Source organism: Diospyros lotus, chromosome 13 (genome assembly GCF_014633365.1).
Source record: "Diospyros lotus cultivar Yz01 chromosome 13, ASM1463336v1, whole genome shotgun sequence".
NCBI lineage: Eukaryota > Viridiplantae > Streptophyta > Magnoliopsida > Ericales > Ebenaceae > Diospyros > Diospyros lotus.
Window position 1 is genome coordinate 3,224,894 of NC_068350.1, and position 23,392 is coordinate 3,248,285.

General features: G+C 38.7%; 2 protein-coding genes across 3 annotated transcripts; both read left to right on the forward strand.

The window, feature by feature from the left end:
* The first annotated feature begins 434 nt into the window (after nt 1–434).
* On the forward strand, nt 435–14,720 carry LOC127788590 (uncharacterized). The gene is made up of 9 exons (XM_052317053.1): nt 435–678; nt 11,408–11,528; nt 11,622–11,689; nt 11,825–11,884; nt 12,016–12,174; nt 13,371–13,517; nt 13,817–14,031; nt 14,142–14,250; nt 14,334–14,720. The coding sequence occupies exons 1-9, from the start codon at nt 559–561 to the stop codon at nt 14,412–14,414; spliced, it is 1,080 nt and encodes a 359-aa protein (XP_052173013.1). The 5' UTR covers nt 435–558; the 3' UTR covers nt 14,415–14,720.
* Nucleotides 14,721–17,099: 2,379 nt separating this feature from the next.
* On the forward strand, nt 17,100–22,624 carry LOC127788589 (ureide permease 1-like). Of its 2 annotated transcripts, XM_052317051.1 has the most exons (8): nt 17,100–17,254; nt 17,740–18,048; nt 19,873–20,011; nt 20,095–20,269; nt 20,764–20,807; nt 20,909–21,015; nt 21,136–21,510; nt 22,088–22,624. In XM_052317051.1, exons 1-8 carry the CDS (start codon nt 17,231–17,233, stop codon nt 22,238–22,240), a joined length of 1,326 nt encoding a protein of 441 aa, XP_052173011.1. In that variant the 5' UTR covers nt 17,100–17,230; the 3' UTR covers nt 22,241–22,624. The 2 variants fall into 2 exon arrangements, with proteins under 2 accessions (XP_052173011.1, XP_052173012.1); XM_052317052.1 differs by lacking the exon at nt 17,100–17,254 and having other exon boundaries at nt 17,909–18,048; nt 19,854–20,011.
* Nucleotides 22,625–23,392: the final 768 nt, after the last annotated feature.

Here is a 23,392-nt window from a genome sequence, read left to right on the forward strand (position 1 = left end):
AGGAGGGGTTGAATGCGTTTTATGTATTTTGGTATTTTTAGTGTGTTTTTACTGAAAATAGCCAAAACAACATTTGTTGTTTTAGGTTTTCTTTATAATTTTTTTTTATTTTCAAAAATGTGTTTTTAAAAATAGAAAAGAGACCGCATTTTTAATATTTTAAAAAATTAAAAACTCAAAACGAATTAAAAACAATAAAGAGAACGGATCTTTATTTCTTCATATTGTGCCTGTCTAGAAGTATTTTGTCTGAATTTATTCTCTCTGAAAAAATCCATCATTTCATAAATTTTTTTCTATAAATTTTAAAAAAAATAATTTTTTATCATTAATTTGAGATAATCTTATTTGATGATGTATCTTATTTTAGTGATCTGACGATTGGTAAACAGTTGAGGGGACATGTGGGTACAGCAGATCTGGGTCCCAAAACTGAATGCAGTTATTCCAAGGACCCTGACATTTTCTCTCAAGAACGTCCTCCCACCAATAACGAGTACATATACTTTTTAAGACCAATCTTTGCTTGGTCTCGACTCCAGAGAGAGAGTGAGAGAGATGGAGGCACAGCATCGGAGAGGAGAGACTCCACAGGCTCGGCCGGCGCAAGGGGGCGGTGGAGGAGATTTCACGGCCATTTTTACAGTGCTAGTGTCCTTTATTGCCATATTCTCTATGGTATTTTCTCTCTGATTCCCATCCGATCGCTATTTATTTATATGCTGCTTTGTGTGATACAATTTGATCGGCGTTCCTCCGCAATTCTTGTGTCTGGATTGTCTCGTGCTTATGAGTTACGACTTTCTAGGGTTCGAGTTTTTGTGCGATATTGTATTTCCATCTACTCGAGCATATATGTATCTCGCCATTTTTTCTCATCTATTGCTTGTTTTATGGCTGAGTATTAAAATTAATACACATTAAACAGTCTTAATAGAAACTTTTTTTGAAGGTTGTTTCTCTTCTAGATGGTTAGTGTTTCGTATGCTGTAAGCTATCATTTCTTCAGCACGGTTTCTGAAAGACCTTTTTGTATTCTGTAATTCTCTCCCTGGAGGCTTTCTTTGGGAGAGATTTTAGCAGTAATGGAATGCAACATATTTTCTCGTCGTTTGGGAGGGTAGAGGATGGAAGTAATGAAAAATGTTTCTTCTTGCTTGGGAGAGCAGTGAAAATGGATTTAATGGAGGATATTAAACAACGAATGGTTAATGGCCTTTAATAGAAAGATAGAATGATTAAATGAAGAGTTGAATTGCACTTTTAAAAAAACTATTGAGGGTAATATTGACAAAACGCACAAAAATAAGTTTGCATCTGTTCTCCCCCAAATCATGAGATAAACAATAGGTATAGTTCTTTGGATGGATGCATTTTCTATCCATTCCATTCCATTCCTAATGTCTCTCCCAAACGAGGAGGACACTCTTCCATCTGTTTCCATTCCATCCCCCCTCCCAAATAGTGTTACTCGAGTATTTTGTTGTCTCTAGCTATTACATTCCAGGGGATAGCACTACGCATTTCATTTTTCTTGTTTCTATTGAGATTACTTCTTTACTGTCTATGGCTGGCATTTTGTTTGTTTGTGGGTTTCAACTGCTTTTGAATCTTTCTGATGAAATGGAAGGACTTCATGTGAACTCATTCTATTGTTCTCTGAATTATCCTGGATTGTGTTGGTTCGTGAAATTTAGAAATTCGTGGTTTGCTCATCTGCCTGTTTCAACATCTAATTTTTGTTGACAATGTCTAATGGCAGAGGGTTAGGTGGCTATTTCATCAATAATCTGACCTCAATTTTATATAACTTGGGGCCCCTGGAATTTACATATCAGATTGACATCAACTCAAAAATTGTTTGGTGCTATTGGTCTGCCTATGGAAATTACTCATTGTATGCAATTGAATACTGGAGCTCTGAAAATTTTCTTTTGGTAGACACACAGCATAGATACTACTGTATCAGGTTACTCAAGCAGCTTGGGTGATAAACTTGTCGTTATATGTGCATTTTAGAGTTGGCCTTTTGATTAGTTTTTTTTTTTTTTTTTTAAATTTCATGTGTTTGTTGTTTTCATCATGACTTTCACATTTTTATCATCATCTGGTAGCAAGTTATGGTCCCTTGCTGGCTATTTTACTTTGTTTTATGGCAGTTGTAGGCATTTGATCCGGAAGTAAGCATTTCATTACTAATCATTCACTATACTATGAAAAAGTTTGGAATGAATGTTATGCTGTCTTCTTTGAGTCCCTATTTTGATATTTGGCTATGGGTTGTCTGAAGTTTCCCCCCCTTATTTTCTGAATTGTTACTCCTGATTTTTCTGTCTCACTTGCATCTGCAGTGACCATGAACTCCTTTTTGCTCACCGATAGGTAGGGAAAATCAATCTGGAACTTGGTAGGAGAGAGTTCTGTCAAAACCCTAGGGTTAATACAGTAATTGCCGCAAACTTTCAGTTACATTTCTGTTATGCTAATTGACAGCTGTAAACTTTAAGTTACAATATGTAACTGAAAGGACTGTCTTTAAGAGTAGCTATATAAGCTACTCAAGACTATTTTTTGGAGAGGTTGAGTAATAACAGATTGAATTCTTCTCTCTTTTCAAGTCTCTCCCTAATTTCTCTCAGTTTTCTCCCTCATCTTTCTCTCTGTTCTTTCTGATTTATCTATCTTTCTCGATTCTCTCTCTCTCGATTTCTTCCTAATTACTTCAGAAACCCTAGGTCAGGTTTAGGAACCTGACATTTGGTATCAGAGCAACTGATCCTCGGTTGTTGTCAGATCCAATTTCTACCAGCCAATCCTCGGTTGCTGAAACTCAGATCCAGGCCATTATTGGAGGCTGTTTCAGAGGCGAAATTTTGAAGAATTGAACTGTGGGGATGGCAGAAGGAACTTGCATGAAGCAGTTGGAGGCGAGATTGGATGCATTGGAACTAGGCTTACGGTAGACTCAGGAGGAAGTGAGTTGCTGCCAAGAAGAAAATGCTGCAACAAGAGAAAGCATGCAGAAAGATTTTGCTAATTTTGGCCAAAGGTTGGACAGATTTTTTAATATGATTTCAAAAATGCCTCAAGTTAGTTTACCAGTGGATTTTCTGCCTAGATCCACTGCAGATCCAATCATATCAGTGTCACATCCTCAAGTTGAGGGTTGGGCAATCTGGGAATTTAGGTAGAATTCAAGAAGAAAGAATAGAAGTTGAGGAAGGAACAAATAGAATGAGCAAGAAAGAACTGAGAGAGAAATTTGAGAGGGGGAAAGAATTGAAGAGATTCTGTTATTATTCCAAAAATTGATCCCAACTTCTTACAAAAGCCTTCTTAAAGGCTTCTCTTTTCTGTTGAAAGGTAACTGTCAACTGAAGGAGTTAAAACTGTCTACAACCACCTGCCTATAACCGCATTCAACTACTCAACCTCCTGTTTGTTACAATTAGTTTTAAGCTTTCCCCCCAAATGTCTAAGCTACCCCTAGGGTGGTAACAATCAGGTGCTTTAATTCTTCCTCATGCTTCCGAATTGCTAGAAGCTGAGAAATTAGCTGTATTGGATCTGGCAATTTAGGTAAGAGGTTCTTCTCAAACCTCTCATTATACTCCAATGCCAAGGCTGGACATATCAGTTTTTGAAGGAGTTAAACCGAGATGGTGGATCAGAAGATGTGAGTGACTTTTTCAATAATACAATGTAGCTGAATGTCAGAAAATAAATCTTGCAGCAGCCTATCTCAATGATATGGTGATAGATTACTGAAGATAATCTACTTGGATTTACTATAAAATGAAGAGAATTACACTGAAAAAGTAGGAAAATGGACTTTCGAGAGGTCCACTCTCTCCCAATATCTTCCTTCCTTCCGAATGGCCTCTCTATTCTACTATCTTCCTTATTTATATGTTGCTCCAGCTATGCTCCTCTAACAGAATCTGTTGTACGCACATGCCACCTGCCTGCTCTCCCCATAATGCCCCTTTAACCGTTTTTGTTTCTTTCCTCCTCTCCCTTATCCCTATTCTGCCCCTGCTTCTTCTATCTATGGTAACGGAACTGTATGGGTCTTATGGGTCTTCTATCAATGCCTCCCCCCATAGAACTCACCTTGTCCTCAAGGTGGAAGTCAGGAAATTGTTGCTGGAGCATGTCATAGGGTTCCCAGGTGGCTTCCAAGGGTGGCAGCCCCTTCCACTGAATGAGTACATCCAAGCCTCTTAAGTTCTTACCCATTCCCAGCCTTACTCCAATAACGGCTTCCGGTTCTACTAACATCTCAAGTTCTTCATTGAGCTGGCTAGGTATATCCATTATGGTAGTGAGCATACCGTTGGCCTTGCGTAATTGGGAAGCATGGAAGATGGGATGAATGCTGCAAGTCGCATGCAAGGACAGCTTGTAAGCGACTTGCCCAACCTTCTTCTCCATAGCGAATGGGCCATAAAATCGGGGTGCTAGCTTCTCATTAGGATGTGCAGCCAGCGACTTGCGACAGTAGGGTTTGATCTTCAAATAAACCATGTCTCCCACTTCAAACTGAACATCCTGCCTTTTCCCATCTGCCCTTGCTTTCATCTGAGCTTGAGCCTGCTATAATTGAGCCTTTAATTCATCCAACATCTGATCCCTTGCAACCAGCTGTTGCTCCACTGCCGACACCGGGGTGGACCCCCTTTCGAACCGCAATAACCCCGAAGGCTCCCGTCCATAAACCACCTGGAAGGGAGTAAGTTTGGAAGCCGTGTGGTAAGAAGTGTTGTACCATAACTCCGCCCATGGTAGCCAGCTGAACCAAGCCTTGGGTCTTCTTGACGCAAAGCATCGTAGATAGGTTTCTAGTGTCCGGTTTAAAACTTCCATTTTCCCATCCGATTGGGGGTGGTAAGCTGTACTTCTACATAGCTTCGTGCCATGGAGGCGAAATAATTCTACCCAAAAATGGCTCATGAAGACTTTGTCCCTATCTGACACAATAGATCGAGGCACCCTGTGTAGGCGTATCATTTCCTTTACAAAAATCGCAGCCACACTGCTAGCAGTAAAAGGGTGTTTGAGCCCTATGAAATGTCCATATTTACTCAATCTATCCACCACGACCAATATGTTGTCCATATTTCTGGATCTAGGCAAGCCTTCAATAAAATCCATAGCTATATCTTCCCATACCTGACCGGGAATTGGAAGTGGCTGCAAAAGGCCCCCAGGTGATAAAGCTTGGTATTTGTGCTGTTGGCAGATGGCACATTGGTTCACATAGCGATGGATATCCCTTTTCATTCTAACCCAGTATACATTTGCTGTTATCCGCTTGTATGTCTTCAAGAAGCCTGAATGCCCACCCAAACTCCCATCGTGCCCTTCTTGGAGCAATGTAGGAATCAAAGTCGATCCCTTAGGCAAGTATAATCTGCCCTTGAAGAAGAGTTGATTATTGGCCCATTGATTGTCGGATTTGGCCGATGGATCCAGCTGGATTTCCTTGATTAATTTCTGCAATTCCACATCTGCCTCCACTTGCTTAGCCAGTTGTTCAAGTTAAATAACCATAGGAACTGTTATTGCAAAAAGACCAGCTGGGTGATTGATTCTAGAGAGGGCATCGGCTGCCTTATTCTCCCACCCGGGCTGATATTGGATATCAAACTGAAAGCCCATCAGTTTTAGTAACCATTTTTGGTGTTCGGGACTCACCAATCTTTGCTCCATGAGAAAGTTCAAGTTCCTCTGATCGGTGCGTATGATAAACTTCTGGCCCAATAAATAGTGCCCCCATTTTTGGACAGCGAACACTATTGCCATCAACTCCCGCTCATACACCGACTTATTGCGGTCGTTAGGATTAAGGGCATGGATGTAAAAAGCAATGGGGCGATGCTCTTGTATCAACACTGCCCCTAAACCTGATCCAGACGCATCTGTTTCCACCTCAAACCGTTTAGTGAAATCTGGTAATGTCAACACTGGCAAGGAGGTCATCGCTTTCTTCAACTGCTGGAAAGCTTTTTCTGCTGTTTCATCCCAACCGAACTCGTTCTTTCTTAGTTTTTCTGTGAGAGGCCAAGCTAACTTCCCATAATCTTTCACAAATCGTTTATAGTACCCTATCAGCCCCAAAAACCCCCGTAATTCTTTTATCGACCCCGGCCTTGGCCACTCAAGCATGGCCTTAACCTTGGACTGGTCAGCAGCCACCCCTTCGCGTGAGATGACATGGCCCAAATATTCCACTTCCCGCTGCCTGAACTAGCACTTTTTTCTGTTGGCGTAGAGCTGGTTTGTAGCCAACACCTACAGCACCTCCTTTAAATGCTGCTCATGTGTCCCCAAGTCCTTGCTAAATACCAAAATGTCATAAAAAAAAACCAACACGGATCGTCTCAACTGACCTTTGAAGATCTCATTCATGAGGGACTGAAATGTTGTCGGCGCATTAGTCAGCCCGAAGGGCATGACCAAGAACTCGTAGTGCCCCTCGTGAGTACGGAACGCCGTCTTCGGCACATCTTCTTCCTTAACTCTAATCTGGTGGTATCGGGCCTTTAAGTCCAGCTTTGAAAACACCGTGGCCCCATGCAACTCATCTAACAACTCATCAATCACTGGGATATGAAATTTATCTGGCACTGTTACTTTATTCAAGGCTCGGTAATCTACACAAAACCTCCATCCCCCATCCTTTTTTTTAACCAACAAAACAGGGCTGGAGAAGGGACTAATACTAGGTCTAATAATCCCTGTAGCAAGCATTTCCTGTACTAGCCTCTCAATTTCATTTTTTTGAACATAGGGGTAACGATAGGGCCTCACGCTTACCGGAGAAGCTCCTGGCTGTAAGTTGATAGCATATTCTCATGTCCTCCTTGGTGGCAGTCCTTCTGGATCATTGAATATGTCACCAAACTCGGCCAACACTCGCTGGATACCACCCTGTGTGACAGCAGTGAATTCCCCACAATCTGCCGCGAGACACCATAATTCAAGAAGCACTCCCTCCCCACTGTCCTTTAGTGCTTTCATCATGGCCTTCAAGGTGACAAGGGTTTTGCTTAAGCTGGGATCCCCTTGCAACGTGACCATCACCCCTCCTGCATTGAATCTCATAGTTAGGGACTTCCAATCAACCTGTACCTTGCCCAAGGTTGCCAACCATTTCACTCCTAGGATGACATCCAAAATGCCCAGCTCCAAGGGAAGGAAGTCCTCGGTTATCTCCAAATTTTGAAGAGAAAGAAGCACCCCCTTACAGATTTCGGTGCCCTGCACAGCAATCCCCGTTCCCATGATCACTCCATAACTTGCTATCTTTGACCTTGGCAGTCCCAATGTCTGTACTAGCTCAGCTGAAATGAAATTATGCGTAGCCTCGTTGTCTACAAGTACTACCACCTCGTGGCCAGCAATCTGCCCTCGCACCTTCATGGTTTGGGGTGGGGTAAGCCCCACCACGGAATTCATAGACAATTCTATCACCTCCCCCTTAGCCTCCTGCACCTCCCATTCACCCCCTCCATCCGTCTCCTCTTCTACACCCAGCTCATCCTTCTCTTCGTCATAAATTACCATGACTTGTAACTCCTTGTTTTTGTAGCGATGCCCAATAGAGTACTTCTCATCACATCTAAAGCATAGGCCCTTCTCTCGTTTGGCCTTCAATTTTGCCTCACTCAATCTCTTGAAAGGTAGATTACTCCCCTTACCAGCAACCGGATTCCGGTGTAGCACAACCGCATTGGTCGTTGCTGGCTTTGGCGATATTGGTGGGGCAATCGTGCTCACCGATCGATGCTGGTTCGGAAATGGGTTGAAGTGAGTTGTTCCCTTGTTTTGACCACTTCCGAAGGAGCCTCCTCTAACTACCATGTTTCTTTCCTCAATTCGTTGGGCTACTTCCATGAGCTGATCCAATCCATTCGGCCCTAGCATTCGCAGTTCCGCTTTGATTTCTGGCTTCAACCCATTGATGAATTGGCCCTCCAACAAGGCCTCCGGCAAGCCTTCGAGAGGTGAAGCCAATGTCTCAAAGCAAAGGCGGTACTGTCTAACTGATCCCCACTGCTTAAGGGCAAGGAATCTCTCATCCAGGGTCCCTTCATGTGTGGACCTAAATCGGTTCCTTAGCATCACCTTCAATTCTTCCCAACTCCGTATCCTTCTCCGCCTTTGTTCCCATTGGCCCATCAAAACAGAGAGCTGCGGATTCCAACTTCTCCAGCGCCGACAACTGATTAACGATGAAATACCTTTCAGCCCTGAAAATCCAACCATCTGGATCTTCTCCCTCGAAAATCGGCATTTCCAGGCGCCTCCCCTTGTAATCGGACCTTCCTACCCCTTCAACTCCATCATCCCCCTCGCCTCTGCCCATTCTCACTTCCGGCGTTCCCTCCATGAACGAAGAGGAACCCTGCAGCATCTCCGTTCCCTCCTACTTCCCTTTTCTCCCTCGTTCCTGTTCATCCCAATGCGCCATCAGGAGAGCGAACTGATCCATTAGAGTGGCCATGTTTTTCTCAATTCCACTCACCTTTTGCACTTCCGATTTCAGCGACTCCAACCCACTGTACAACCCATCTATCCGCCCTTCCAGGTCCCCTACTCGGTCACTAAGGTTCACCATGGGGATCGATTTTGCTGCTTTGATACCAAAATAATAGATTACTGAAGATAATCTACCTGGATTTACTATAAAATGAAGAGAATTACACTAAAAAAGTAGGAAAATGGACTTTCGAGAGGTCCACTCTCTCCCAATATCTTCCTTCCTTTCGAATGGCCTCTATTCTACTATCTTCCTTTTTTATATGTTGCTCCAGCTATGCTCCTCTAACAGATCTGTTGTACGCACATGCCACCTGCCTGCTCTCCCCATAATGCCCCTTTAACCGTTTTTGTTTCTTTCCTCCTCTCCCTTATCCCTATTCTGCCCCTGCTTCTTCCGTCTATGGTAACAGAACTGTATGGGTCTTATGGGTCTTCTATCATATGGCTGATGTGTGTTATCAAGGTTGGATCAAAATGAAAATCGAGACAAATTGGTCTGATTTTTTGGAAGATTTTTGTGATCGGTTTGGTGAGAAGTCTATGGGGGATGTAATTGAGGAGTTAAATAAATTGAAACAGGAAGGATATGTGATGGAATACCAGATCTGATTTGAAGAATTGAGATCTTTAATGCTGAATTCACATCCTACTTTGATTGAGCATTACTTTGTTTCCAGTTTTATCAGTGGCCTAAAAGAGGAATTCAGGCCAACTGTAAAGATGATGCAGCCTGCAACTGTTAAACAGGCTGCCGAGAAGGCTAGATTGCAATAGTTGGCATTGGAAGCACTCTTTAGGAAACATATGGTTCAATCTGAAAGCTATCCTTTGATCGGCTGACAGCCTGGACGAAATCTTAGGACTGCCAATCCATGGATCTATAGAGAAAATTTGAATCCTAAGGCTTTACTAAATCCAAATCCAGTTAAGCCACTCACTATGGAGCAAAGAAGGCAGCTAGGACTGTGTTTCAGATGTGGAGAGAAGTACAGTCCAGGCCTTCAGTGCAATAGACAGTTATTGCAAATGGAAGGATTGGATGAAGAGATCGTAGAAGAAGAGGAGGACGTTGCAGGAATTGGATGAAGAAATAGTGGCCAGTTACTGTGATTTCTTGGGGACAAGAAATTTTTTAAGGAGGGGGGATTGTCAAGACCCTAGGGTTAATACAGTAATTGCTGTAAACTTTCAGTTACATTTCTGTTATATACTAATTGACAGCTGTAAACTTTCAGTTACAATATGTAACTGAAAGGACTGTCTTTAAGAGTAGCTATTAAGCTACTCGAGACTATTTTTTGGAGAGGTTGAGTAATAACAGATTGAATGCTTCTCTCTCTTCAATTCTCTCCCTAATTTCTCTCAGTTTTCTCCCTCATCTTTCTCTCTTTTTCTCTGTTCTTTCTGATTTCTCTCTCTCTCTCTCTCTCTCTCTCTCTCGATTTCTTCCTAATTACTTCAGAAACCCTAGGTCAGGTTTAGGAACCTGACAAGTTCCTACCTCCAAAATTGCCTTGTGCATTCCTAATAAATGGAACATATGGAGTACATAAGACTAGACTTTTCATGACTCCTTGAACTAAAATGAAATACCTACCTTATCCTACCTTTAACCCAAGACACCCCCCCCCCCCCCCCCCCCCCCCCCAAAAAAAAAAAAAAAAAAAAAAAAAACTAAAATTGAACTTTCCTAAAACTCCTACTTTGACATAACCATTCTTGACCATCATTCAACTGAAAAGGGAATGCTTGTGGACTCATACTCTGTAACTGGAAGTTCAATTGGGTGCTTAGCTTTTTTTTAAAATACTTGTTGCTTGCAGACTCAGGTTTTGATACTGAATTAAGCCTTTTGTTCTGCTTATATCTGAACAATATCTAAGAGTAATGCAGGCCTATCACTCATCAATTCCTCTATAATGACTCTACCTTAATCATATTCTGTAGATTTCATGAGGAAAACTCAGAGACTTGTGAAATGAGACAAGGTTAAAAATTGCTAAACCTTTCAAGCCAACCTTATTGCACTATAACTGGTTTAACTACACATGATATATTGGTTGATAGTGCCTACTTTGGGATGCTCATTTCTTTGCTTGTTTTTCCAATGCATAACTCACTTGGGTTCTGACATTGCTGCTCTTCCTCTCTTCTCTTTTTTGCTTTCAGTTCTTTTTCTTTCTTGAGCCCTTCACATGGAGTATGATTATGATATATTGGCTTTTCTCTGCATCATTCTGTGTGAGTTTTTTTTGTGTAAAGCAAGCAAACCATAGTATGAGGCTCAATGGGTATTTCTGCAAAGCAAAAACCGGAATATTACGAGTCTCCTAGATTGCATTCCTTCTTGTAAAAGAATATTATGCCCTGTGTCAGAAGGCGTGTCAATCCCATACTAGATGCGTATTGAGTGATCCTGGGCTATATGAGTGAGGTAGGCAACATCATCTAACAACAATTGCTTTTGAGTTGGATGACAAGCCATTGTATGTGACTTGTAGTGAGGGAACTAGGGATTGGGTGGAGAGCCTATTATGGAATGTGTCAAACATCAGATGTGCACTGAGTAATGTTGGGCTACACAAAGGGTAGACAACACCTCCAAACAGTAATTTTTTTGGGTTGGGTGGTAAGTGCCCGCCCAGTGACACCAAACTTCAAACTTCCAAATGACAAAAATATCTAGGATTGAAATATCATGGATGATCTTTTGTTGGCCTATAAAATTGTGCATAATTGTGTATATTTTTTATTCCCTTTCTTTGGTAAGTAGAAATATTGTAATAGGCTCCCTTTCTTTGGTAAGTAGAAATATTGTAATAGGCTTCACCAGTCATTCATTGCCATTTAAAATTTACAGACAGTGATCCCTTCCGCATCCGGCTTTAAAAATAGCTTATCAATTGTACACCAAGTTCCAGAAGGTCATGTTGGGGTTTACTGGAGGGGAGGTGCCCTTCTGAAAGGAATTACAGATCCAGGTTTGCTACCATTTTAGTTTTTCATTTGTAGTTGGTTGCATATGACTTTTATGTTGCTTGCTTGCACTGATTTGGCCCTTTTTCTCTTTTCAGGTTTTCATCTAAAACTGCCTTTGATAACTCACTTTGAGACCATTCAAGTAACCCTTCAAACAGATCTTGTAAGATTTTTCTTCTATATTGTTTTGATGATAAAGGATGCCTATTAATCCCATATTTTATTGTCAAGACGCTTTAAGTCTTGAACCAAAGATCTGATGGAGAGTTAATGAAACCTGTTCTGTTATGTAACCCAGGTGAGGCATATTCCATGCGGTACAAAGGGGGGAGTTATGATCAATTTTGAGAAAATAGAGGTATGTCCTTAATTTGTTCTCTGTCTGACATTATAGTTTGCCATCACTGTTGCATTTCATTTATTATATGTGAATGATTCATTTCCCTTTTTTATTAGTTGTATCAATGTTTAATTTAAATGCTCCTCCAGGTTGTAAACCGCCTTCACAAGGACTTTGTGTATGAGACCCTCCGTGAGTATGGTGTACAGTATGATAACACATGGATATATGACAAGATTCATCATGAGATAAATCAGTTCTGCAGTGTTCACTCCCTTCAGCAAGTTTACATTGATATGTTTGATCAGGCAAGAAACTACGCTAACACATGATATCATGTCTATTTATTGAAGGCCCTGTAATGGTGGGTGTTTACTGTTAAACGCTGTGAACCAATGGATGGTTTTGATTCTTATGGCAATTTATTGGCTAGTCTTGTATGTTAATACACAGTGGCCTTCATTGTAAACAAGCATTTAACACTTTTACTTTCAAGTAGTTTAGGGTTTAACACTTTTCACTTTCATGTAGTTGTTAGGCTTGAAAACTATAAATCCTTTTGTATCTTTTGTCTGCTTAATGATGCAGATTTGCATGCATTAAATTATGGTCTTTGGTATTCACAATGAAGGCTCTGTCTGTTGCTGCATGAACTATTTTCCCAAAATAATATTTTCCTTATTTTCAGTGTTCGGTTATGAGTAAATTAGGAATATCTTATCAAATAAAAGACTTCACAGTATCTATCAAATTTTCAGCAAGTCCTTTTCTGCCATATACTTGTACTTCTTCCCTGGTGCAGGAGGTCCTCTGCCATGTTATGTTACAGAACAAATTTCTGGTCATTGCAAACTGCAAGGATCTGTCAGTCAGTCTCCATGATGACAAGAATATCTTTGTGGAGTTCCAGAACCTCATCGTCAATGAGCAAGGAACCAAAGGTTTAGAGGCCTCATGAAGCAATCTTGGTTTTTCTGATGCCTTTTGCAATGATAGTTGGTGTAGGGAACCGTCACCACCATCCTTGAGAATTCCATGCACTCCATTTTATGAGAGGTTGCAGGGAGCCAATCAATTTTCACGTTAGTTTTGTAGTTGCAAAATGAGTGGGCCTAGAGTAGTAGATTGTGCCCTTAGAAGAAGACCCATGTTTTAAGCTCTCTCTCTCCTGTGCTTGTTAGTGGTTCGGTGAAATGCTTTTCTAACTTGTGTGTGTCAAAAGTGAAGCTTTGTTCAATAGTATACTCGAAATATTTTCAAAAATCACTACCAAACACGAAAATATGTGATCAACACTATCATTTTGCATGTAAGAAGTGCCTTTTTGCATAAAATATTTTACATTAAACAAGCAGCTAGATATCTAGAATTGTACACGATGGTTGAGGTAACCATCGTGTACAATTGAAATTATCCTCAACTCATGTTTCTATCCTCAACTCATGGGATTGCTAGGCTTAGTTGTTTGATGAAATAATTCTTAGACATGTTTCTATGTTTTCAGATTGATGAAAAAATGAAAGATGCCCTTCAGGCTGATTGCACACGATATGCCCCAGGTATTGAAATTATCAGCGTTCGTGTCACGAAGCCTACCATCCCTGAAAGTATAAGACGAAATTTTGAACAGATGGAAGAGGAACGCACCAAGGTATTGCAATATTTTTCTGTCCTCTTTTGATATTAAATAACATTTACCTTGTTTTGTTGATTACATTTTCACTGAATTGGAAAATGCCTGATTGAAGTAAAGATAAATGTTTCCTAACCCATATTCAATTGTTTGCCAGACCAAGTTTTATGATAATTCAGGATAATGATTTAATTCATTGACTACATGAAAAATGCAGTATGTTGCTTCTCTGCTGTTGGTAACTTGTAGAGGTGCGGCATTTTTGTTCTTCTTGAACTTGGCAATAACTTGTGTTGTTCATTAATGTCTCTTTCTAGGTTTTGATTTCTATGGAGAGGCAGAGAGTAGCTGAGAAAGAGGCGGAGACAGAGAAAAAGATTGCCATAAGTGAAGCTGAGAAGAATGCACATGTTAGCAAGATCCAGATGGAACAAAAGTTGATGGAGAAGGATAGTTCCAGGAAGCAAGAGGAGATTTCAAATGAAATGTACAGGGCTCGGGAGAAGAGCTTAGCTGATGCCAGTTTTTATCAGTAATACAATCTGCTTTTCCTTATAATGCATATTTATTATTCTCCACTGTTGAATTCTCTGAATTCATCTGACAAGGTAAATCCACTATTTACCTTGGATCCATTTTCAGAGCAATGAAAGAAGCAGAAGCAAACAAGCTGAAGCTTTCTCCTCAATATTTGGAGCTGAAATTCATCGAAGCAATTGCTAACAACTCAAAAATATTCTTCGGGGACAAGGTTAGAGAGCCCTCTTTCTCGTTCACTGGTGGGTAGGTTGTGCGTGCATTCTCCGGGGTCTAAAGGTGCTATTTGTTTCACAGGTACCCAATATGGTTTTCGATCAGAGGCTGCTAGGAAGCTTTTTAGAAGATGTAGCCAGAAAGGGAAACTGGGAAGCTTAAAAACTTCCCAGATCGTGTCATGATACTATCGATATAATCCCCCAGGTATGTAGCAGTTCTAAACCGGGAGAATGGAAAGAAAACTTTGTCTTGGCCCACTCTTTTCTAGTGGCTACCTGTTGATTTCTTTAGCTTCTTGCAGTTTAAACCAATGCTGTTAGAGAAGAAGTGGTTAGTGGATGCATCCTTTTTGAGGACGGATGCATCCTTTTTGAGGACTTTGCTGTGACGACAATGTTCAAATTGTATGTTCTGATGCAGCCTTTGTTCAGAATGAGCAATGCAAAGTAATCTTATGATCATGAATCTCCTGCCCAATGGTTAAATCCGTGGCTAAATCTTCATCGTTAAGTATTTTATTAATTTGAGATGATTTGAAATTGTTTCATAATTTGTTTTTGTGTGACGTAAACATTATACGGCATTATCTCAAAAAAGGAACATGTTTTCTCTGACTATTTCGGGTTAAGATGTTTAAAAATATATGTATTTCTCATTATTTGGTATGAACACCACAATTTTTTTGTACCCAGAAAAAAGGGAAAAGTTTCCTTTTACTTTCCTCAAATTTTTAATATTTATTAATTTATATCACGCCATTGAATTGATTTAGGATTATAATTTAATTATATCTTAGAGTGTGTTTGATTGCATTACTTAGAATTTAATTTTAGGTAATATTGTCTAGAAAACAAAAACCATCTCACTCCCTTAGAAAATGAATTCCATGAAAATAAGTTTTAAATGGTTATATCATACATATTTTTTCATGAAAAAATTAAGAGTGTTTGATTGTTTTCCATAGAAAATGTGTAATAATTATATATTTTTCATGAAAAATGTGCACAATCAAACACTCTTAATATCTTGCCATACTTATGGACTTTTAAAGCAAAATTAGGTCAAATACTCTCTGATGAATTTAATATAACAATAGAGTTTATCATCCCTATTAATTTACTAATGGCATGAATCTTCCATTAATTTGATGACATAGTAAGATAGTGGCTGTGAAATATTTATTGGTTAAATATATATTTTTATTTTTATACTTTCACATTTTTTGTGTGTAATTATTCAAATTTTTTATTATTTTAATTACACTCTTAGATTATATTTTTTTAAATCAATTACATATCTTACTAAAATTAAGTTGACGCGTGTAATACACGTGGGCTAAAATACTTAAATTATTCATTTTTCATTTAAACTTTGAACATTGCTGACCACTATCAACTCTTCATAGTCACCATCATCGTCAGCCCCTCAAAGGCAATTGTCGTCTCCACCATGATTCTTCTTCTTCTTTATGGCAATCGTTCGTTCAATCGGTTTGTCTTCCCTCAACCACTGGCTCCTATGATTGAAGAAGATGGACGGTTGAAGGCATTGTCGATCAATTGTTGACATTCGCTTGTTGATTGACCTCTTGCTTTTATCTTCCTAGTTGGAGATGCCTTTGACTTTTCATTGTTTTTTAAAACAAGCTTAGGGTTTTTGCAACACCAATTGTCGCTTCCACCCTTTCACATCCTCTCATTCTCTATAACTTCATCACCATCGACAACCTTCGTTGCCAATTGTTTGTGCTACACGTGACAAGAAACTTTGTCTCCATTTTGTCTCCATCATGCTCAACGTGCTTGTCGCAAGTCATATCTTCATGCAATAAAAGAAGAAGAAAGACCATAACAGAGATGGTCGATCATAGCGAAGAAGAAAGACTATGGCAAAGATGGATGGTTGGAGGTACCATTGATCAATCGTTAGTTTTCTTCGTCGATTAACCTTTTACAGGCATGTGTAGGGTAATTTAAATATTTCAGTGCGCTTGTGTTACACTATTCTAACTAAGGTGTACAATTGACTCAAAAATATATAATTTAAAAATGTAATTAAAATAATAAAAATTTTAAATTATTATAAAAATAAAATATAAAAGTATGAGGATAAAAATATGTATTTAACCAATATTTATTTGTTAGATAGATACAAAGCAAATTCACCAATCAAATTCAATAACCTAATGGGTATACTATCAAAAAATACTGAATAAATATATAAAAATACTTAGCAAAAAAAAAAAATATATAAAATCAGTGAATACTAATATTATAAATATTTAATATAATTTAATTCAACATGCAATGTTTTTCTATTTTTAATTCAACGTGTCTGTTGGGTTTGGGACACCTCCATTTAATATTCTACATAACAATCAATATAATATATATTTTATCTTGCAGGCACTGCCTTGAAAAATTAATTAATATAATTTTAAAATTTAGGGCAACATATTGATTATAAAATTGAAAGAAAAATTATAACCAAGGACAGAAAAAAATATTTTGTATTTTTAAGAAATCATGTCGATATATTTTAAATTAGTGTTATATTTTACCATATATCTGTAATAAGTATAAATTTATAAATGAAAATATACATTTTATTAAATATTTTTATAATAAATAATAAATACATAACAACAACGTGCATTTACCTGCGGGGCTCAAAGTACTTTTTCCAAGAACAGTGGTAGCTGGCTGGCTGGTTGTTGAGCTGGAGATGCTGTAACTGTCGCATTCACCTAGATTCTAGGAAGATTCTTCTTCCCCTGCTGATGCATCTATACGCTCATCTTTCACCAACTTTTATGGAATGGTAGTTGCTCTGTGTGTGTGTGTGTGTGTGTGTCTCTCTCTCTCTCTCTGAGAAAGATAAGAAAATTTAGCTGGATTTCTCTCTTTCTTTCGTTTATCTGAAACAATTTTCAGTCTTCTCTTTGCTTCCTGGAATTTCTCGAACGACCAACCACCATGTTCATGGATCAATTGAATTGGGTATGCCTCACATGGCTGGCTGTATTGATTTTATTCCTTGCATCTCTTTTTCCACTTGCTTTTATTACGCGTTATCTTTGAGATGTCCAGCACGTGGTATTGCCCAATCATTGTTTCCTTTTTACTTCTTTCTCTACCCATTGACTTGTTTCCTGAATGAACCCTATTTCCCCTTTCCCCTTCCCTGGATTTTCTAATCATTTACGTTGATTCAAATTGGTAGTCTCCAGAGCAATCAGTTACACCATTTTCGGGGTTTCATATCTGTCTGTGAGTTTATCTTCTTACTTAACTGTGTCCCACCAAGTTTTTCTTGTCTTCTTCTGCTTATTTTGCTAAATACTCGTTCCATTTTAGTGAAGCAGAAGGCCAGTTGGTTGAACCTGATTCAGATTGCTTCTTTATTTTGATAGGATGGAATTATATCTAGTGTGTTGAAGATGCATTTGGCAGAATCTGATTCAGGTTGCTTCCTTCTTTTGTAGGAGCTTCTAGGTCTCAATTCCTTCATTGATACAACTGTTCCAAGGCAGAGCATTATCCCTAGTGTGTTGAAGATGTATTTGGTTGAGAGCAAAGGGGTTGCTATAGCATGTATGCTGGTTGCTCTGTTGTTCTTGGGAACATGGCCTGCTATCTTAACCCTTTTAGAGAGGCGAGGCCGGCTTCCTCAGCACACTTACCTTGATTACACCATCACCAACCTCTTGGCCGCGGTTTTCATTGCTTTCACTCTTGGTGAGATTGGCAGCAGCACACCTCTAGAACCAAATTTCCTCACTCAACTTTCTCAGGTAACTGTTGATGAGGAATTACAAGTACTGGATTTTAATATTTGATGTTAAGATGTTTAGAAATTAGATTTACCATACTTTGTTTGCATTTTAGATTCCTAGACTTCATCTTTTAGTGATTTGGTTGAGATAATCATAGTTAGTTTAATTATATTTAGCTAAAACTGGTTTTCAGGCTTATAATGTGATCGACAATGAACCCTTTTTGATGATACTGAATACAATTGTGATTTTCTCTACCGAAATCTCTCTATGCTCCCATTCTTCTTCAATGTTTGCAAATTTTCTACTGTTTCACATCAAGTGTGCTTCTTTTCAAGGTTGAGGTTTTGGGGATTTAAAATAGTGGAAATGAAAACATGTTCACCCTGCATCACAGATATGACATGCTGAAGTTAAACGAATACAGGTGAAAAGACATATGTAGTAATCACACTATCCTATTTCACATGTGAAGTGACTTTGTCATTAAATTGAAGCATTTTTTCTGTTTAATCTTGTTCCACTTTAATAAATATTATTGTCAAGCCCTCTACAAGGCCCAAACATGAAGCCCCATTTTGTGTGATTCTGATCAAAGGGCATCTGCCAATGTCAGAACTAATATGACCTGTTCCTCACTTTGATAAATTTTGAAATGGAATAGAGATAAAATATATTGTTAGCTAATGTACCTGCAAAATTTCTTTAGTTAATGCCCTTAATGCATTTTTCATCTATTATCCTATTTCAATTCTTCAAGTCTAGAACATAAAATAAATGAATGTCATGGGCATGCGGATCACAAGATATGCACTCGTGTTACTCCCTACAGAAAACATTCCCTTAGGATTAGTAGCCGAACAGTCATGGGTCATCTGGTGTGGGAATTGGAGGACTATATGGCTTCTTGAGATCTTCACACATTTTCCAATGCTGTTGCTTGGTTTTGCTAACTTGGTAGGGCCATGTATGAGTAAACCTAGCTTTACAAGTGAAAGATAGCAGGCAGCAGAACTTTTAACATGCAATTATAGTGCAATGGCTAGATAGAGAATTTAGCAGTTGAAGCAAGAAAGCATGTAGGTTTAATGCTCCAATGATTGATTTTGGGTTGGAAGAATTTAAGGGATGCTTTAATAGCTCAACAAACTCTCTACACCCCGAGGCCTAAAGATTACCAAGTCAAGTGTAAGTAAGGTGGTTCCATAGTAGTTGCAGCTCTTAACCATAAAGATTCTCAGACTTCAACATATACACATCTAGCCTCTATCACACTATGTGGGCATGAAGATTCTTGGACTAAAAAAATAATATGTTTCTTGCAGGATAATTCAAATATTTTACTGTTTTGCCTTTTTTATTACTTTCTTTTTGTTAATGGATAAGGCAATCCATGTAGAGTTCAGCAGCAAACAGAGGAAGAAAGTGAAGTGGATATACACTTGGCCATGGGGTGCCATGCAAACTCTAGAATATTGTTTGTATTATATATAGATTTGGGAGCGGTGGCCAACAAAATTCATCCTTTATTTTGACAATGAAAACGAATTCAAGGTGTTTGATGGCGCTGATGGATGGAGAATGTCGTTTGTTGTGATCTCAGATGTCTTTATACTGCTAGACGGGCTTACTGGAACCATTTCTTTAGTTTCTTTTTATGCCTTGGGAATCATGTTATTTTTCTTTTTTAGGTTGTTTTATCTGCAATAAGCTCTGGGCTTTGCCATGCTTGTTGATCCAGTTGTTGTGTTGCCCGAGGAAAATTTGTGTATACGCTATCCCTGTCGAATTACTTACTGAATGATTTTGAATCATTCTGGAAGGTGATGGATTTCAATGCAGGACAATTGGCCCTCTGTTTTGTTCGCAATGGCTGGTGGAGTGGTCCTAAGCCTTGGAAACCTGTCCACACAATATGCTTGGGCCTTTGTTGGCTTATCGGTGACTGAAGTAATCACTGCAAGCATAACTGTTGTCATAGGTATTATTTCTTTGAAGAACTTTGCTTTCTCACTGGCAATGTCATTTGGAATTTTACGTTTAGTCTTCTGTTAATTGTAACAGGCACAACCTTAAACTATTTCTTGGATGGCAAGATCAATAAAGCCGAGATTCTTTTCCCCGGTGTTGGATGCTTCTTGGTTGCTGTTTGTCTTGGCTCCGCTGTTCATGCATCCAATGCAGCTGATAACAAAGCGAAGCTTAGTGGTTTATCAAACGATCACGAAACTTGGAAAAGGTATATGCCTCTGTTAAGAGTTATCTTACTTTGTAATCAATCATGGTTACAGAGTCAACTCATAGGGTGTGCTTGTTCCTTTTATTTTGGTTGAAACCAGCTTCACTCTGCTTCAAACAAGTAGATTAATTTTATGTCAGTGTTCTTATGAAAATGTCTCATTCCCCTCTTAGTATCTGTCACTGGAGTACTTTGCTATAGAAAAACGAGTTAACAGCAGATTCTTTGTTAATTCCATGATGACAGAACCGAAGTGTAAAAATATATGAAACCCTCTTTAGTCATTCAGAAAATGTTCATGTCTGTATCCTAAAACTTCCCAACCCCTTCCTACCTCCCATAAAAAAAGATGATTTCTTCCTTCTTGCTTTGATGTTCTTCAAGCTTACTGTTCATTAGATCTCATATATGGTTCTTAGTGTTGTTAATTTTAGTCAATGTTCAGCTGCTGCTTAGCAACAACACACTGATTTTATGCCATGAACCCTTGCCAGGGCAGGAGACATTTCTGAATCAGAACCAATCCATCTGAACCTAGGTAAGAGACTGAATTCCATGTTTTATGGCTTCTTTCATTCGGTGAATTTTCATCTTCTTTTTCTCGGTGCTGTTTAATTTTCCAATATTGAACATTTGTAGATGGAGCAATGGGTCTGGAGAAAGCAAATATTTCTGCTGAGAAAGAGAAGTCAAAATTTGGGAGTGCTGATTTTCTTATAGAGCTTGAGAACAGAAGGGCAATTAAGGTTGATCTGCAGTTTAAGATTGATTGATGCTTTGAATTATTTTTCTTTCTATTTTATACTTCTCTTACGTCTATTATTATGTTTCCACAGCAAATACTTGACAACATGATCCCCTTTCAGGTATTCGGGAAGAGCACTATGATTGGATTGGCCATAACATTCTTTGCTGGAGTTTGCTTCTCTCTCTTCTCACCTGCATTCAACCTGGCAACAAATGATCAGTGGCACACCTTGAAAGATGGCGTCCCTCACTTAACTGTCTACACTGCCTTTTTCTACTTCTCAGTCTCCTGTTTTGTGCTTGCTATCATTTTAAATATCAGCTTCCTCTATCACCCAGTATTGAACTTACCCAGATCATCCATAAGGGCTTACCTGACAGATTGGAACGGCAGAGGCTGGGCCTTTTTGGCTGGACTTCTATGTGGGTTCGGGAATGGCCTTCAGTTCATGGGAGGTCAAGCTGCAGGATACGCTGCTGCTGATGCCGTTCAGGTCATCTCAAAATTTTCATATTATGGATTGGCATTTTATCCCATCCTAGCAGTTCTTTTTTGAAGTTGCAATACAGTACATGTGTTGTTGCAAAAACAAGTGTGCTGCTCTAGTATCCACAATAATAACAAATCTTCCGATGAGCCAACAAAGTATGGCTTATAGTCTTGTAATCACTTTCCTCAAGACTTATTCATCCTCATCCTTGCCAAAAACTAAATTGGTGTTCACTAGAGTATCCCGAAATAGCCTTTAGGATGCAAAAAAAAGCCTATGTTTGATGTGTTAATGCACAAAATGCATTCAAACTTCTTGGTTTTAACCAGTGATACAGCAAGACTATTTTCATACTCCTAAATCTTGTTTGCTGCAGAAAACAATCTTTGAGGAATGTGTATGCTCATGCATACGAATGATCTTTTTCTTCTTCTTCTTCTTAAAGTCCCAATAACAGTACACTTGCTGATGCACATGAATGATCTTCTTCTTCTTCTTCTTCTTCTTCTTCTTCTTCTTCTTCTTGTCTTTAAATCGTAATACAGTGCAAGCGCTGATGCATACAAATGAACATATTCAGGCACTTCCATTGGTGAGCACTTTCTGGGGCATACTTGTATTTGGAGAGTACAGGAGATCATCAAGAAGAACTTACATATTGCTCGCAAGCATGCTGTTCATGTTCATTGTGGCAGTGGCCGTCTTGATGGCATCCTCGGGGCATCGGAAATGAGCAAAGCCGGCTGCAGCATCCTGGGCCTGATGCTTTGCATCATGCTTCCATAACAGGTGAAGGTTAGTCAGCCAACAGCAAGTGCATTCTGCATCCATTCTGCTGATATATTGTTGAAGCCAGAACCATGATGCTGCTGCTGCTGCTACTTCGCAACATATCCAGTGGAAGAAAATTGAGAAGCCAAGTAAATCAAGGAAAATGCTCCAATACCCTTAACTTAAGGTACTCATACCCTATAGCATCTGAATGCTACCACCTATAAAGATAGCAACTTTTTAATTTGGGCAGCTAGTTGTAACTTCTTGTCCTTCCTATTTCATTTTAACTTACAAAAGTGATAGGTTTTTAACGTTAATAGTGGCTTTTATGTTTAAGTTTAAACGTTGCAATTGATTAGTCTGTTTATTTTAAAAATTGTTACTCATAAAGGTGGTAACTTTTTAATTTGAGTAGTGGATTGGTTTATTAGTATATTTTAACTTCTATTATTAATTTTAAATTTATGACCTTACAATTTAAAATTTTAAAATAATTATTATAAAGTCCCAATTAAAATAATATATTAAATTCTTTCCACCCTTCCCCCACTCTTATCTTCCTCTGCACTCCCTTGTTGGTGATCTTTTCTCCTCTTCCAAGACAAAACTCAAAGTAAAATTCTCTCTTTAATAACCAAAACCCATTATATGTGACTAAACTCAGGGTGTGAGTTCGCTATTAATTGATCTAACAAAACCCACTAATATTAAAATTATTCTCCTAAATTAATGAAAATCTAATAAACTTTTACACGCTATGAGACGTGACAATACTTCTTGATTTAGAATTTGATTGACTCGCATCGAATAATAGGAAGGACTAGATTAACTTATCCTGATAAGCCTATACGAACTTCTTAAGGGTCACTTATCCTTGAACTATCCTACCTCAAGCACATTTAATCAGGGAGTTTTTTATCCACATTTAACTCAAAAAGTATTCAATTTATGTTATTTTCTTTCTTACCATCCTCGATATATATAATAATTTTTTAAAATTCTTTTTTAGACCTGACCTTAAGCTCTCGGGGTATTACAATAACTGTTCCTTATTTTTTTTTTTTTTTCACAAATTCATACATTGCAACAAATGAGTTCAAAACTCACTAAG

Excerpts from the sequence above, each read along its gene's own strand:
- LOC127788590 (XM_052317053.1), top strand. The coding sequence starts at position 559 with ATGGAGGCACAGCATCGGAGAGGAGAGACTCCACAGGCTCGGCCGGCG. Across the intron at positions 11,529-11,621 it reads GAAAGGAATTACAGATCCAG|GTTTTCATCTAAAACTGCCT; the intron begins GTTTGCTACCAT and ends TTCTCTTTTCAG. Across the intron at positions 11,690-11,824 it reads TAACCCTTCAAACAGATCTT|GTGAGGCATATTCCATGCGG; the intron begins GTAAGATTTTTC and ends TATGTAACCCAG.
- LOC127788589 (XM_052317051.1), top strand. The coding sequence starts at position 17,231 with ATGTTCATGGATCAATTGAATTGG. Across the intron at positions 17,255-17,739 it reads TCATGGATCAATTGAATTGG|GAGCTTCTAGGTCTCAATTC; the intron begins GTATGCCTCACA and ends CTTCTTTTGTAG. Across the intron at positions 18,049-19,872 it reads TCCTCACTCAACTTTCTCAG|GACAATTGGCCCTCTGTTTT; the intron begins GTAACTGTTGAT and ends ATTTCAATGCAG.